This window comes from Schistocerca americana, chromosome 2 (assembly GCF_021461395.2).
Source record: "Schistocerca americana isolate TAMUIC-IGC-003095 chromosome 2, iqSchAmer2.1, whole genome shotgun sequence".
Lineage (NCBI taxonomy): Eukaryota > Metazoa > Arthropoda > Insecta > Orthoptera > Acrididae > Schistocerca > Schistocerca americana.
In genome coordinates, this window is record NC_060120.1 from 505,192,095 (window position 1) to 505,207,702 (window position 15,608).

Genomic DNA, 15,608 nt, shown 5'->3' on the forward strand with positions numbered 1-15,608 from the left:
GTAGTTCTAAGTTCTAGGAGACTGATGACCTCAGAAGTTAAGTCCCATAGTGCTCAGAGCCATTTGAACCATTTGAATCGAAAGGTAAGGCGACCGTTCGCGAAAAGAGGGAAGTCAGCAGGGTTCGAGTCTGAGTCCGGCACAAACTTTCATTGTCTTTCATTATACGGCTGACAGTAGTCCATACTGAAACTACGAATACATTTCATGTATTAATAGCTTTCTTTCAGTGATGAGATTTTCTTTCAGTGATCCGCTTTTGATGACATATAGTCTGTACGTTGCCTCCAGGGCAAGCTAAAGTTATCTGTGAAAGCCTCATAAAAATTCGTTCCGTAGTTTTGGAGATTGGCAAGTTCACACACACACACACACACACACACACACACACACACACACACACACGACTGTTTCAGACACATCTTAGTTAGTGATATTATTTTGATGAAATAAAGGCTGTATATTGCTCCAAGCTACGTTGAAGTTACCTGTGAAATCGCATCAAAATTCGTCTAGCACTTTTCGAGTTTTACGTCGTTCAAACAGACGCGACAGTTTTACAGTTTCATTTTAAGTATGTAAGTTTACTCGAGTTTCACTGTATTTCACTGCAATAACTCCGCTGTTGCACTCTGTTATTAACACGACAGAAAATGAACAAGATGAGTCAAAGTGTTAATAAGTTTTGATAAGTCGTAGTTTTGAGCAAGGCATCAGAAGGAGTGGAAGTGCAGGGCGCGCGTGTTACGCGCCTGCCTCTGTGTTGCCCCGAGCACTGCGATAACAAGTGGAACGCGAAGGTTGCAGATGGCGGTCATGCTGGCTCACTGCTCTGTCCATCTCCCCCCTCCAGCGCCAACTCGACGGGAAGCAGCAGCGACCTTGGCGGCAGCGCACGACACCAGGCAATGCTCCAACGCGGTGCGCTAGTACGAGGCAGGCCCTGTTGTGCGAGAGAGCGGAGCAGAATGTCTTCCGTTACAGCGACCGTCCGCCAGGGAGCTCTGCGGGGAAAGGTCACCACCACTCACACTGGCAAGACGTATTACAGCTTCCAGGGCATTCCTTACGCCAAGCCGCCGGTTGGCCCGCTCAGGTTCAAGGTTAGTATCCCTGCGCAGTAGTACCGAGTTTTAAAGTCAGCTGACTCGCCTGACCGGAGCCCCTTTATCGAAACTCTAAATATTACTTTGGACTTCAGTTGCAGCAAATATAACGGAACAGTACTACTATTTGATACACTTTACGTTCACTTCGTGTTTATAAACATCTACCATATATCGATTATGGTACTTTAGGTGGTTAAATTGCTGGTGTTTGACAGATATTATTTGCCTTTCTTAGGACTACAACATAAGAACATCATCATCTTCCAATAACTCCAGAAATGCGCCATCAATAACATATCATTTATTGGGTCGTTAATTTCGCAGCCACTGTTGGACTTACTTCAGTAAATTACTTTGCTCGGGGCCCATGTCATTCACGGGATGAAACAAGAGAAACAGCTGTTTGCATAATTTGCGATAAAGTACAGATAAACAGACGCCGGTAGCGTATTATTTATTTTATATTTCTTCATGAGATGCGAGTGTCCCGTGATATTCGTTGCCCGGGTGGCAATACTTGGAAGTTAAACAGCGCAAAACACCTTCGTCAAGACAAACTTTATTTTTATGTACTCAGTATTTAACTTTACACTGTTTACATTATAGGAATGTCCTTACGACCAAATATTGTAAATGGATTTGTTTCATTTTACTGCGTGTCCTGATTCACTTGCACAATTGCTTCCCACAGAGTCCTTATAAAAATAAACCTGACCCTGGTGAAGAAATCCTTGACCAGGTCTTACTCTGTTCCCGGAATCTAAAATGTAGAGAAATTCATCGCAGCCGTCTACACCTAACAGGCAAATTACGTTTAATCGTTCTCGTTAGAAAGCGGGCAATATGCAGGCTTCGAAAGCACAGCACTCTATGAATCTTCTTTTTGACAGAAATTTCGGTGAGTGAGTAATAGGGCCTACGTAGTAGAGAAATTTTGTTCTGGATATAAGGCGCGCCTCTGATGCAAACAACTTTTTTTATATAAAAACTAATACACGTGACAGCACATTTCTGCTATCGTCCGTGTGCAGGGGCGCCCATACCTGGGAGGTAATGGGGGCCGCACAATCCCCCATCCCCCCCCCCCCCCCTCGTAGAAAAAAATGTAGTGCATTCAGATGTTCTTAGAAAACGATATAAATGACGGTATTATGAGGGTTTTTACGGCGACTTAAAGGTTAAACATACTCCATACTCCCCAGGACAAACTCCATAAAAAAAAAAACACCGATGATCGTATGAAAGCCCTTGTCAATGGGTATATGCAAACATGTTTTGAGAGATATTACTAAACGAAAGCGAGGCTTACAGGAAGATTTCTTTGGTGTCATTACCTTAAATTTTACCGTATTCTGTTATGTATGTCCCAGACTGTTCGATGCCGTTAGCGTGTTATCTGAAATTAAACGATCTTCCTGTGAATATTGTTGACAATTTAACAAGTAACTTTATCCTTCAACGTAATTTTGTTCTGCGAAATTATTCCGTGGCTATATTCTGTGATTATTTACAGCCAGCTTTCGAAAATCATTCCTAATCTGCGTTCTCCTGTGTCGTTGTTAAGCACACAAAAACACTGCACATATTTGTGGATTTTCAGCCTTAAATAACACATGTCCACTTTACGAAAATCGATGTTAGTGTTGCAGCCATGTGTCAAGTCCCTGTTGATGGAGACTTGTTTTCATATCACTTTGACGCCAATTGGTTTACATTCTGTGTGTGTGTGTGTGTGTGTGTGTGTGTGTGTGTGTGTGTGTGTGTGTGTAACATTTCCTTCCATGTTTTAATTAGTGTGCGATCTCATTCTGTAGAGTAGTTGTTTATGGTCTGTTATGCTTTGTTAATGCCTTGTGCACGTGTAAATTTTCTTGTTGTTAAGTTTATAGCACAGGCTGTTGCTGGACTTTGGTATTTTTAAGTCTGTTTTAGTTGGGTGATAGTCGGGGCCCATAAAGTCGTCAGGAAATGTGATACTGGAGCTGTTCTGAACAGCCTGTTTCTAAGTTCCTCTAAAAGTAATGATTAGATTAGCACATTTGCTGACCACTTAGTGACCCACAACCATCACCCAATTAAGAAAAAGACTTAAAAATACAAAAATTCAACCATAGCATTTACTGAAAACTTAAAATGGGAGATAACACACAGAAAGCATCAGCAGTAAGAAAACAATTTATAAACACCTGTATTACACTATGCAGTTACACACTAGCTGGATGCACAGCACTCAGAAGCAGCAGTAACTGTGTTTCGATTAGTTTTTGAGTCCTCAGTCTTATGTTTTGATGCCATCCGCCACGAATTCGTCTCCTGTGCCAACATTTTCATCTCAGAATAGCACTTGCAACTGTTCTCTTCAATTATTTGCTGGTTGTATTCCGATCTCTGTCTTCCTTTACAGCTTTTACCCTCTACAGTTCTCTGTAGTACCACGTGAGTTACTCCTTGAAGCCTTAACAGATATCCAATCATCATGTCCTTTCTTTTTGTCAGTGTTTTCCACATATTCCCTTCTTCTACGATTCTGCGCAGAACCTCCTCATTCCTTTTCTTATCAGTCCACCTAGTTTTTAACATTTGCCTACAGCTCCACGTCTCAAAGACTTCGATACTCTTCTGCTCCAGTTTTCCCACTGTCCATAACTCAGTACCATACAGTGCTCCGTTCCAAATTTACATACTCTAAAATTTCTTCCTCAAATTAAGAGCCGTGTTTGATACAAGGCAGACTTCTCTTGTCCGAGAATGCCCTTTTCGCCAATGCTAGTCTGCTTTTTATGTCCTCCTTGTCCGGCCGTCATGGGTTATTTTGCAGTCTAGGTAGCTGAATTCCTCAGCTTCGTCTACTTCATAATCCCCAGTCCTGATATTAAGTTTCACGCTGTTCTCATTTTTCTGCTGGTCATTACTTCCTTTTTCCTTCAATTTACTCTCAATTCTTATTTGGTACTCATGAGACTGTTAATTCTGTTCAACGCATCCTGTAATTTTTCTTCGCTTTCACTGAGGATATCAACGTCATCAGGGAATCTCATCAGTGCTACGCCACTCTTGAACCTCCCTTTTATTTCCGCTACTGCTTCTTCATGCACAGAATGGACAGTAGGGGTGAATACGTTCATGAATTTCACTCTTTGTAATCCGAGCAGTTCTTACTTGGTCTTCGACTCTTATTGCTGCATCTTGGTTCTTGTATAGCTTACCCCTATTTTTTTGACAATTTAGAACGTATTTCACCATTTTACATTGTCTAACTTTTTCATGTCGATAGAGCCAATGAATGTGTCTCGATTTTTGCTTCAATTATCAACTGCGACGTCAGAACTGCCTCTCTGATAACTTTACCTGTGCTAAAGCGAAAACGATAGTCATGTAACAAATCATCAATTTTCTTTCCCATTCTTGTGTACATTATTCTTGTCAGCAGCTTGTAAACATAAACTTTTAAGCTGATGGTGCGATAAGTCTCACGTCACTTCTTGCTATCTTGGGGATCGTGTGGATGATGTTTTTCCAGAAGTCTGACAGTATAACGTCTGTTTCTTCTTCCATCACTCCGTCGGATAAGCCTTCCCCTCATAGAGGCCCTCGGTGCACTCTTTTCCACCTATTCGCTTTCTCTTCTGCATTTGTCAGTGGAATCCTCATTGCACTCTGTGTTACGGTCCTAGCTTTTTAACTTCACCGCAGATTGTTTCGGCTCTTCAATATGCTTCGTCCGTCCTTCTCACGATCATTTCTTTTTCATTTTCTTCAAATTTTTATCCAGAAATTTCGCCTTAGCTGTCCTGCACTTCATTTTTCTTTCGTTCCGGGGAGACCTGTATGTCTGTATTTCCGAATTGCCATGAACATTTCTGTAATTGCTTCTTACATCGATTGGCTGAAGTATTCCATCTGTTATCCATGTTTTCTTCTCAGTTGCCTTCAGGGAACTTCAAGCGCATCTCTCTTCATTACTTAGTACTTCTATGCTCATTGATTCTTCCTGGCTAGTCTGTTAAACTTAAGCTAACTCTTCATCATTACTAAATTTGGATCTGAGAACGTATCTTCTGCTGGGTAAGCCTTACAATCAAATACCTCATTTTGGAATCTATGCCTGACTGTGATGTAACGTAACTGAAATATTCTTGTATCACCAAGACTTTTCCTAGTACACGTCGTCCTCTTGTGATTCCCGAACAGAGTATTCGCTATTGCTAACATATTTATTGTAGAATTCAATGTTTCTCCTGTCTCCTTCCTAATACCAAGCCCACATTCTCCCGTAACCCTTTTTTGTACTCCCTCCCCTACAATCGCATTCAAATCCCCAATGACCGTTAGATTTACATCTCTCTTTACGCACTGAATGAGCTGTTCAATATTTTCATATACTTCCTCTGTCTCTTCATCCTCTGGTTGTGACATTGGTATGTATACCTAAACTATTGTTGTCAATGTTGATTTGGTATTGATTCTGATGAGAACAGTTCTATCAGTGAACTGTACATAGTAACTTACTCTCTGCCCTACCAATTCATAACGCATCCTATTCCATTATATCATTTTCTGCTGCAGTTGATATTACCCTGTACTCATCTGAGCTAAATCCTACTCTCGTTACTTCACTTCACTGACCCTTCACTGTACGTAGGTTGAGCCTGGGCATTTTCCTTTTCAATGTTCTCTGCCACTTTGACATTCGAAATTCCACGGCTCAACTCGTAGAACGTTATCCATCGGTTGGTTTTGCAGTCGTTTTCTCCGAGTCACCTCCCCATACATCCATTAGATCCTGCTCATTGTATAAGAGTCTTGGTCTTCCATTACAGGTATTCCCCGTAAACATTTTCATGACCAATCTGATACTTCCTTGATACTTCAGGAAGTATTCTCTTAACCTATTTGTGCTTTTGGTTAACTTGTGCCGTAAATTAATTTTTTCCAAAATTCTGTTCAGCATCTGTAATTCGATCTACCCATGGAATCTACAGAATTTTTTGCCTCCTTCCTCCCCCATAACCCTTCCTCCGTCTCGCCAATTGTGTTTTCATCGACTATAACTCAGTACCATTTATAGCCTCTGCAAGTTGGACATACCAGCGATCCCCCCCAGGGGGTCCACAACTCTTTTGTGGACACGTGCGTAGCGAGCACGGGACCCCGAGCTAATGTGGCCCTCATTCCTTTCCGGGCTGCATACCTTCCCTTCCCTTTCCGCATCCCTCCCCGTCCCCCATCTTCGCCCCCCCTCACCTCTGTCTCTTTCCTTCCCTTTCTCCCCCTCTGGGAGTATAGTTTGTGCCTACGTCCGGAGACGGACGCTCGAAACTGTTCCAAATTCCTTGCTTTTACACTTGCAAGTCCTCGTCCTTCCTCTGTCCTTCTCTTTCCCTTCCCTCTTCTCCTTGCCCTTTTCTCCGCTGCGGCGTTTGAGACCCCCTTTTCTTTCCTTTCCCTTTCTCTTTTTTCCTCCCTGTGCGTGTCTGAAGGCCGACCCACGCACTTCCATGCGTAGCCGGTGACGGGGTAACGCGTAATTCCCCGCCCCGGGTAGACAGGTAGGACACGTACGTACCCCCTGGTAACGGCCAGGCCCAGGGAGGGGTGATTACCCGAGCTGATACCTTCCGAAAGTGCCGATTGGTCCCTCCGTCCGTTTGTCGGGAGGTGTGACCTGAGGTGTGACCTGAGGTGTGAACAAAGGCGGGTGTGCCCTCGGTGAGGGCCCCCACAAGGGAGGAGCGCGCCATCGGAGACGCCGGTAATCATGGGGGATTCTTCCGCAATGGTTTCCTCACCTTCCACTATGTCTGCTCACAAACGTAAGTTCACTGAGTCTCAGCCACAGACGGTTCTTCCATCGCTACCACAGTTCCTTGTTGTTTCTCGGTCTGACGAAGGTCACGACTTTTCCACGGTCAACCCTTTCATTATTCAGAAAGGTGTCGACGCAATTGCGGGTCCTGTAAAGTCTTGTTCCAGATTACGGAATGGTACCCTGTTGTTAGAAACACACAGTGCCCTCCAGGCTCAAAAATTGCTGCGTGCTTCTCTGCTCCACACCTTCCCTGTCCGGGTGGAACCGCACCGTACCTTAAATTCCTCGCGTGGAGTCGTTTATACACGCTCCCTCGATGGATTGTCTGACGAAGAAATTCAGCACTACCTGTCTGACCAGGGCGTCACCGCTGTTCATCGGGTTATGAAAAGGGTTGACTCGAACATCATTCCAACCCGCACTGTCTTCTTGACATTTGACAAAGTTCAACTCCCATCAAAAATCAAAGCAGGCTATGAGATAATTTCCGTTCGCCCTTATGTCCCAAACCCTACGCGTTGCTATCGATGTCAGCGGTTCAATCACACCAGCCAGTCCTGTTCCAATCCGGCCAAATGTGTTACGTGTGGCAAGGATGCCCATGAGGGTGCTTGTCCACCTCCATCCCCTCACTGCATCAACTGTATGGGTGACCACGCTGCTTCCTCTCGAGATTGCCCCGTTTTTAAGGATGAAAAGCTCATCCAGGAAATAAGAGTGAAGGAAAAGGTGTCGACCTTTGCTGCTCGAAAGTTACTCGCCAGTCGACAGCCCACCGTGCCTCAGAAAGGAAAATACAGCACTGTCCTTGCTTCTCCTCGGCCAACAAAGGAGGCGGCCACGCAGACTTGCGACCTCACATTTAGTACCACGGTCGTCAGATCGGCCAGCGCAAAGATCGCCCATTCGACCTCACCACTTTCGCCTGCCCACTCTATGGCTCACCCTTCGTCGGGTGCTGCTAAATCTCGAGCCCAAAAGTCAGACGCCAAGTCTTCGAAAAAAGAGCATTCTCGTGAAGAGTTTTTACGTACTGCAACTTCACAACCATCGGTTCCTCCTTCATCTAAACATCATACCTCCAAGAAGGCTACGAAGAAACACAGTTCCTCTCCTTCTCCGCCAAGGCGTGTCCCATCTACAGCACCACCTGGCGGAAATCGCCCTCGGCCATCTTCTGTGTCGCCGAGGCGCACTGCTGGTGGCCGGTCAACTGGCCGATCATTGGTGGCAGGAGCTGCTCCTGACCAACCTATGGATCAGGATCTTCTGCCTTCGACTGACTGCCATTCCATGCTGTCGGTCGCAAGCTCTGAGCAGTCGTTGAGTTGACAGCACCCTTGGTCACGTTTCTCCATTTTCTGTTCACCCTATGTCCATTATCCACTGGAATATCCGCGGCATTCGCGCCAATCGGGATGAATTGTCGATCCTCTTACGATCCTACTCGCCGGTCATCTTCTGTCTTCAGGAAACAAAGCTGTGTCCCCATGACCGCTTTGTTCTCCCTCATTTTCAGTCCGTCCGATATGACCTCCCCTCTGTTGAAGGCACTCCAGCCCATGGAGGACTCATGATTCTGCTCCATGATACTCTCCATTATCACCCAATCCCCTTAAACACTTCCTTCCAAGCTGTCGCCGTCCGTCTTTCCCTTTCTGGATACACGTTCTCTCTTTGTACGGTATACATTCCAACGTCTACACCACTGGCACGAGCTGATCTCCTTCATCTTCTTGATCAGCTTCCACCCCCCTATTTGCTGGTTGGGGACTTCAATGCCCACCACCCGCTTTGGGGATCTCCACATCCTTGTCCACGTGGCTCACTATTGCTAGACGTCTTCCACCAAGCGGATCTAGTCTGCCTCAACACTGGGGTCCCCACATTTTTGTCTGCCTCCACGGCAAATTTATCTCATTTGGACCTTGCGGTCGGTACTGTTCCGCTAGCTCGGCGCTTCGAATGGTTCGCCCTTGATGATACACACTCGAGTGACCACTTTCCATGTGTTCTTCGACTGCAGCCTCAACTGCCATATATGCGCTCGCGACGCTGGAAGTTTGCCCAAGCCGATTGGACACTTTTTTCGTCTCTCGCGACATTCGATGACCGTCGCTTTCCCAGCGTCGACGATGAGGTCCCACATTTTACCGACGTTATTCTCATAGCTGCGGAACGTTCAATACCACGCACCTCCGAATTGCCCCGGCGCCCCCCAGTTCCTTGGTGGAACGAGGCATGCCGTGACGCAATACGTGAGCGGCGACATGCTCTTCGCATTTTCCGTCACCATCCAACTTTGGCCAACTGTATCCGATATAAGCAGCTCCGTGCGCGATGCCGTCGCGTCATCCACGATAACAAGAAGGCAAGCTGGAAATTCTTTATTAGCTCATTTAACACCTTCACTCCCTCATCGGAAGTTTGGAGTCGGCTTCGGCGGTTCTCAGGCGCGCCTAGTTTCTCCCCGGTCTCTGGGCTCACTGTCGCGCATGATACCTTAGTGGACCCCGTCGCAATTTCTAACTCATTGGGTCAGCACTTTGCTGAGATTTCGAGCTCTTCAAATTACCCGCCAGCGTTTCTCCCGAAGAAACGTGCAGCGGAAGTGCGACATCTTGCTTTCTCCTCTCAAAATCGCGAAAGCTACAATACTGTTTTCTCCATGCGCGAACTCCAACATGCACTCTCTTCTTCTCGCTCCTCCGCCCCAGGACCGAATGGTATCCATGTCCAAATGTTGCTGCATTTATCAACCCATAGCCTGCGTTACCTCCTTCGCCTTTATAATCGAATTTGGACCGACAGTACCTTTCCTAGGCGATGGCGGGAAGCTATTGTCGTTCCCGTTCCGAAACCTGGAAAGGACAAACATCTCCCCTCTAGCTATCGCCCCATTTCTCTCACGAGTAGTGTCTGTAAGGTTTTGGAGCGTATGGTGAATTACCGTTTAGCTTGGTGGCTGGAATCCCGCAGTCTTTTAACACCAGCCCAATGCGGATTCCGACAGCATCGTTCTGCCGTTGACCATCTTGTTGCTCTCTCCACTTATATCACGAACAATTTCCTCCGGAAACGCCAAACGGTAGCAATATTTTTTGATCTGGAGAGAGCATACGATACCTGTTGGAGGACAGGCATCCTCGGCACACTGTTCTCTTGGGGCTTTCGAGGCCGGCTGCCCCTTTTTCTTCGCGAATTTATGGCAGAGCGCACATTTAGGGTGCGGGTGAACACTACTCTCTCCCGTACTTTCTCCCAAGAAAACGGGGTACCCCAGGGCTCCGTGCTGAGTGTTGTACTGTTTGCCATCGCCATTAATCCAATTATGGATTGTCTCCTTCCTGATGTCTCGGGCTCCCTCTTTGTGGACGATTTTGCGATCTACTACAGCTCTCAACGGACCAGCCTTCTTGAAAGACGTCTTCAAGGATGTCTCGATCACCTCCACTCGTGGAGCATCGAAACCGGCTTCCGTTTCTCACCCAGTAAGACCGTTTGTGTTAATTTTTGGCGACGTAAGGAGTTTCTTCCGCCCTCCTTACATCTAGGTCCTGTCAACCTTCCGTTTTCCGACGTCGCTAAATTCTTGGGTCTTATGTTTGACTGAAAACTGTGCTTGTCCTCCCACGTTTCCTATCTTTCGGCTCGCTGTCTGCGTTCCCTTAACACCCTCCGTGTCCTGAATGGTACCTCTTGGGGAGCGGACCGAGTGGTCCTTCTCCGCCTCTATCGCGCCTTAGTGCGCTCGAAATTGGATTATGGAAGCATAGTCTACTCCTCTGCTCGGCCGTCTATTCTTCGGCGTCTCGACTCTATCCACCACCGTGGATTACGTTTAGTGTCTGGAGCTTTTTACACCAGCCCTGTGGAAAGCCTTTATGCTGAGACTGCTGAACCTCCGCTGTCCAATCGGCGGGCAGTCCTTCTGAGTCGTTATGCTAGCCATCTGTCTTCCATGCCTGCTAATCCAGCCCATGACCTTTTTTTCGACGCCTCCTTTGATGTCTGGTATGCAGGCCGCTCCTCCTCCCTACTACCCCCGGGAGTCCGCTTCCGTCAACTGCTCCATTCTCTTTCCTTCCGCTTTCCTAAAACCTTCTTGACAACTTGGGGTACAGCACCGCCTTGTCTCCGTCCCCGGATCGACTTGCTCAGAGACCTATGTCAATTTCCCAAGGATGGTACCCCTACACTTGTTTATCGTCGGGCATTTGCTGCTCTATGTGCGCAAATGACGGAAGCCACATTTATTTACACCGATGGCTCGAAAACATCGTTAGGTGTAGGGAGTGCCTATATTGTTGGCGTCACCCCAAATCACTTTCGGCTTCCCGACCAGTGTTCGGTTTATACTGCGGAGCTTTACGCTATTCTCCAGGCTGTCCACTACATCCGCCGCCATCAGCGGATACAGTACGTAATCTGCTCAGATTCTCTCAGCTCTCTCCTAAGTCTCCAAGCTCTTTACCCTGTGCACCCTCTGGTCCACCGGATTCAGGACTGTCTGCGCTTGCTCCACCTGGGGGGCGTCTCAGTGGCGTTCCTCTGGCTCCCGGGACACGCTGGTATCTGTGGAAATGAGGCGGCCGATATAGCGGCCAAGGCTGCAGTCTCTCTTCCTCGGGCAGCTATTCAGTCTCTTCCGTTTACCGATCTACGGAGCGGTTTATGTCGCCAAGTTGCTCATTTATGGCATGCGCATTGGTCAACACTTCCCCATAATAAATTGCGGGAAGTGAAAGCCCTTCCTTGCGCTTGGACCTCTTCCTCCCGAACGCGTCGTCGGGAGGAGGTAATTTTAGCTAGACTCCGGATAGGGCACTGTCTTTTTAGTCATCGACATCTTTTAAGCGGTGATCCTCCCCCACTCTGTCCCCACTGCTCTCAGCTGTGGACGGTCAGACACCTTTTAATTGAATGCCCCTATTTTAATCCGTTACGCTCCCGTCTACAGCTATCGCCTGATCTATCGTCGATTTTAGCAGATGACATGCGCTCAGCTGACCGCGTTCTACAGTTTATTAGTGACAGTGAAATGACGTCAGTCATTTGAAGCTTTTTTTGGGGGACAACCAACCCCTTTCTATAGTGGATTTTTAAGCATTCCTTCTGCCTTTAGTTTCTCAAATTTTATGACCTTGTTCCCATTGCTGCTGATTTTAAATTTCGTTTTTTTCCTGTTTTCTACGTCACGGGCTGGGCGCTAATGACCATAGAAGTTTTGCGCCCTAAAACCACAAAAAAAAAATACCAGCGATCACCATGAACGGTATTAAAATATTACATAGAACGCTCTTGATCACACAAAAACGCTTTTATTAGGAATTACCAGTTTCGACCTGATCTGAATCATCTCCAGTGACTAAACAGAACAGGAACTTTGGGTACCACACACTGAGTCTACAATATCAGTGGGTGGTATCCACAGTTCCTGTTCTGTGCCATCATCTGCACACGTCGTCAGTGGAGCATGGACCAAATAAGTTAAACATCGGATCGAAACCGGTCATCACTTACAAGTAAATGTGTTTTTATGTCATAAAGGCTATCTGTTTAATACTTTATTCGGAGTCATTGTTTAATTGTATCTGTTGATTTCCTCATAATGAAATCATAATATTGAAAATATGAAATAAATACGATGTCGTTTTTCCGATTTTATGGAGCGATAATATTCCTTTAGTAAGAAAAATGACTGACTGAAAGTAATTACATATTACTCTAGGTTCCATAAAACATATTTCTAGACACTTGAAAAGGAAATTATCTTTTTCTGGACAATAAGGAAGAAAGTAACTGTATCGGCAATAAAAAATTTCTTTCTTAAAATTATATAAAAGCAAACTTCTGCAGATGATTGTCTTGAAATAATATACGGTTCTTCTCACATTAACATAATAGACTTGCTTCTCTTTCCTCCAAACGCCTCTTCAAGTTTCGTGAACGTGGCTTCCATTTTTCCCTAGTTACGCCAGAGTCTACAGCCTAGCATTTGTTCTCGAGCCACACCTGCTTGGCCATCTTGCACTTCCTGCCAATCTCATTACTTAGACGTTTGTATTCCCTTTCACTTGCTTCATTTGTTACATTTCTGTGTATATTTATAGCTTCCCTACCATGTACCTCAAAAATTTTGTGGGTCTTTTGCTAAGTGTTGTCTTTTTACATATGCGATTTATACCTTCCCTATTTCATCACTCATAGCTTCCCATTTCGTTCATTTTTCTGTTCTATTCCTTTCTCTGTATCAGTGCACTGTTGCCTAATGCTCCCTCTGCAAGTCTCAAAAGCCATGGTTCCATCAATTTAGCCAACTCACTTCTCTAAAATTTCCTATTTTTTGTAGTTTCTTGAGGTTTAATCTGCACTCGGCCATTATCAGAAACACGCGATATCGTCACAGTAAACAAGTACACTCCCCCCCCCCCCCCCAACGGGACTTGCGATTCTTTCGTGAGCTCGTGCATGGTGCACATGGGGCCCCAAGCTATTGCACCCGATTCTTCTTTCCCAAACTGCGTTTCCTTCTCAGTGCCCCTCTCTCCTCATCCTTGCCCCTTCCCCACTGCGCTCTTTTCCCCCTCTCGTTCTTCTTATTTATGACGATCGGGCTCTTCACCTGTTTCGTTGTATTCCTTGCAGTTTTGTTCCTCTTGCCTGTTCTCCTTCATCCTTTTTGGCGTTTTTGATCCCCCCTTCGGGTTTGACTTCCACTTCTAAATTATCTGTTTTAAGTGTGAGCCATGTGTGAAAGAACTCGCTCCATAGTACCTACAGTGTGGATTTCTGTCCCTGTGTTCCTTTCTATCTTCCTTCCCTGCCATAGTGGCCCTCTGAGTCACCAGCACATGTAACCTTGTGGTAGGTCTGCTATGTACCCATCTGGCTGAGCCCCCTGACAACTCAGGAATCACCCCACTAATAACTCAGCTGTTGCCTCCCTATGTATGCCAAGGAGTGGTTGCTCGTCATCCCAGAGCATTGGAATTCCTGGCTACGGCCAACTTGCCAAATAGCCCTTGCTGCCCCCCTGCGGGTCCGGGGTAAGAATAGGCCCGAGGTATTCCTGCCTGTCGTAAGAGGCGACTAAAAGGAGTTTCAACTGTTTCGGCCTTTCATATGATGGTCCCCCTTGGGGTTTGACCTCCAGTTATCAAAATTCTACAGAAGTACGAGCCTTTTGGGGAAGGACGCCTTACGTGGTGTCTCACTGGTCCTCAGTGCACTAAGACCTCGGCACTCAGCATTGTAATGGCGTTGTAACCACACCCACTATTCCTCAAATTGGGCCTAAACGCCTGATGGGTTGCACAAGTTACGCTCATAGTGCGTCCCCATCTGCACCTACGATCATGATGGACTTTCCATGGCACCCAAAATCCAGCACAGTAGTCAGCCCGTTGTGGTGGGGTCGTCATGTACCCTCCAGGTTGTAGCCCCTTGACAACACAGGGATCGTACTGCCGATACCTGAACTGCACCCTCCCCACGTTGGCCAAGGAGTAGATGCCCATCTCCTTGGGGCATCAGGACTCCAAGCAACGGTCATCCTGCCAGGTGGCCCTTGCTGAGGCTGTGTGGCGCCCGTGGGGAGAGCCCCTGGTCGGAGTGGGTGGTATTGGGGTGGACGTTTCGCAGATGAAACGTCAACATGTATCGGGTCACTCTGCAGCTGAGACTTTTAAAAAGAATGGTACTGTCTCTGGTTCTGGTTCTCCTGCCCTTTCCCCCTTGGCCACAACCTGGGAGGGAGGACAGGCCCGCCGGCTTGGGGCGAAGTACTTCCCCCGTTATTTAGTCTGTTCTCGGATCGATGGGGGGACGTTCGCCACCTCCAAGCCTATGCTCTTTGTCCAGCACATCGAGGACATCTTCGGGGAAATCGAGGCTCTCAGTAAAATGCGTTCGGGGTCCGTCCTCATAAAGATCACCTCCATCACTTAGTCGGCGGCGCTCTAGGCGTGCGACTGACTAGGGGACATCCCAGTGTCCATTGTCCCGCATCTGGCAGTGAATAGGATGCAGGGGGTTATTTTTCATTGGGACCTCCTGCTGCAATCTGATGAGGAGCTCAGGGCCAGCCTGGAGCGCCGAGGCGTGCATTTCGTCTGGCGAGTCCAGCGTGGCCCCAAAGACTGTCGCATCGACACCAGGACCTTTATCCTCGCCTTCGAGGGGGATGTTCTCCTGCTGAAGGTGATGTGCTACCGGTGCGACATGCGACGTTACGTCCCACCTCCTATGCGCTGCTTTCGGTGTTTGCGCTTGGGGCACACGTCGTCACGTTGTGAGGCTGGGCCCCTTTGTGGCGATTGTGGACGTCCTCTTCGTGAGGAACATACATGAACCGCACCACCTTGGTGCATCAATTGTCCTGGCATCCACTCGCCTAGATCTTTAGACTGCCCCGCGTATCAGATGGAGAAGAAGATTCAAGAATTAAAAACATTAGATCGCCTCTCTTATTCTGAGGCCAGGAATAAGTATGACCGCCTCCATCCCGTGACGTTGACAACTTCATTTGCCTCAGTCGTGTCCACTCCTTCCACAGTATCCTCCCCCCTATCCTGTCCCCCCTCCACCTCCTCACCCCATCCGGTGTCTATGCCTCTCGGACTCTACTCATACCTACTCCCACTTGGACCTCTCGATCTGTTCTACCACTCTTGCCCGTCAGTTCGAGT

At 47.0% G+C, this 15,608-nt stretch overlaps 1 protein-coding gene across 1 annotated transcript in view; it reads left to right on the forward strand.

Moving 5' to 3' along the window:
* Nucleotides 1-915: 915 nt before the first annotated feature.
* LOC124595161 (esterase E4-like) overlaps nucleotides 916-15,608 on the forward strand; it is a 91,513-nt gene continuing 76,820 nt past the window's right edge. Inside the window, exon 1 of the mRNA XM_047133771.1 lies at nucleotides 916-1,103. Coding sequence (XP_046989727.1) covers nucleotides 969-1,103 — 135 coding nt within the window. The 5' untranslated portion in view covers nucleotides 916-968. The remainder of the gene's footprint in view (nucleotides 1,104-15,608) is intronic.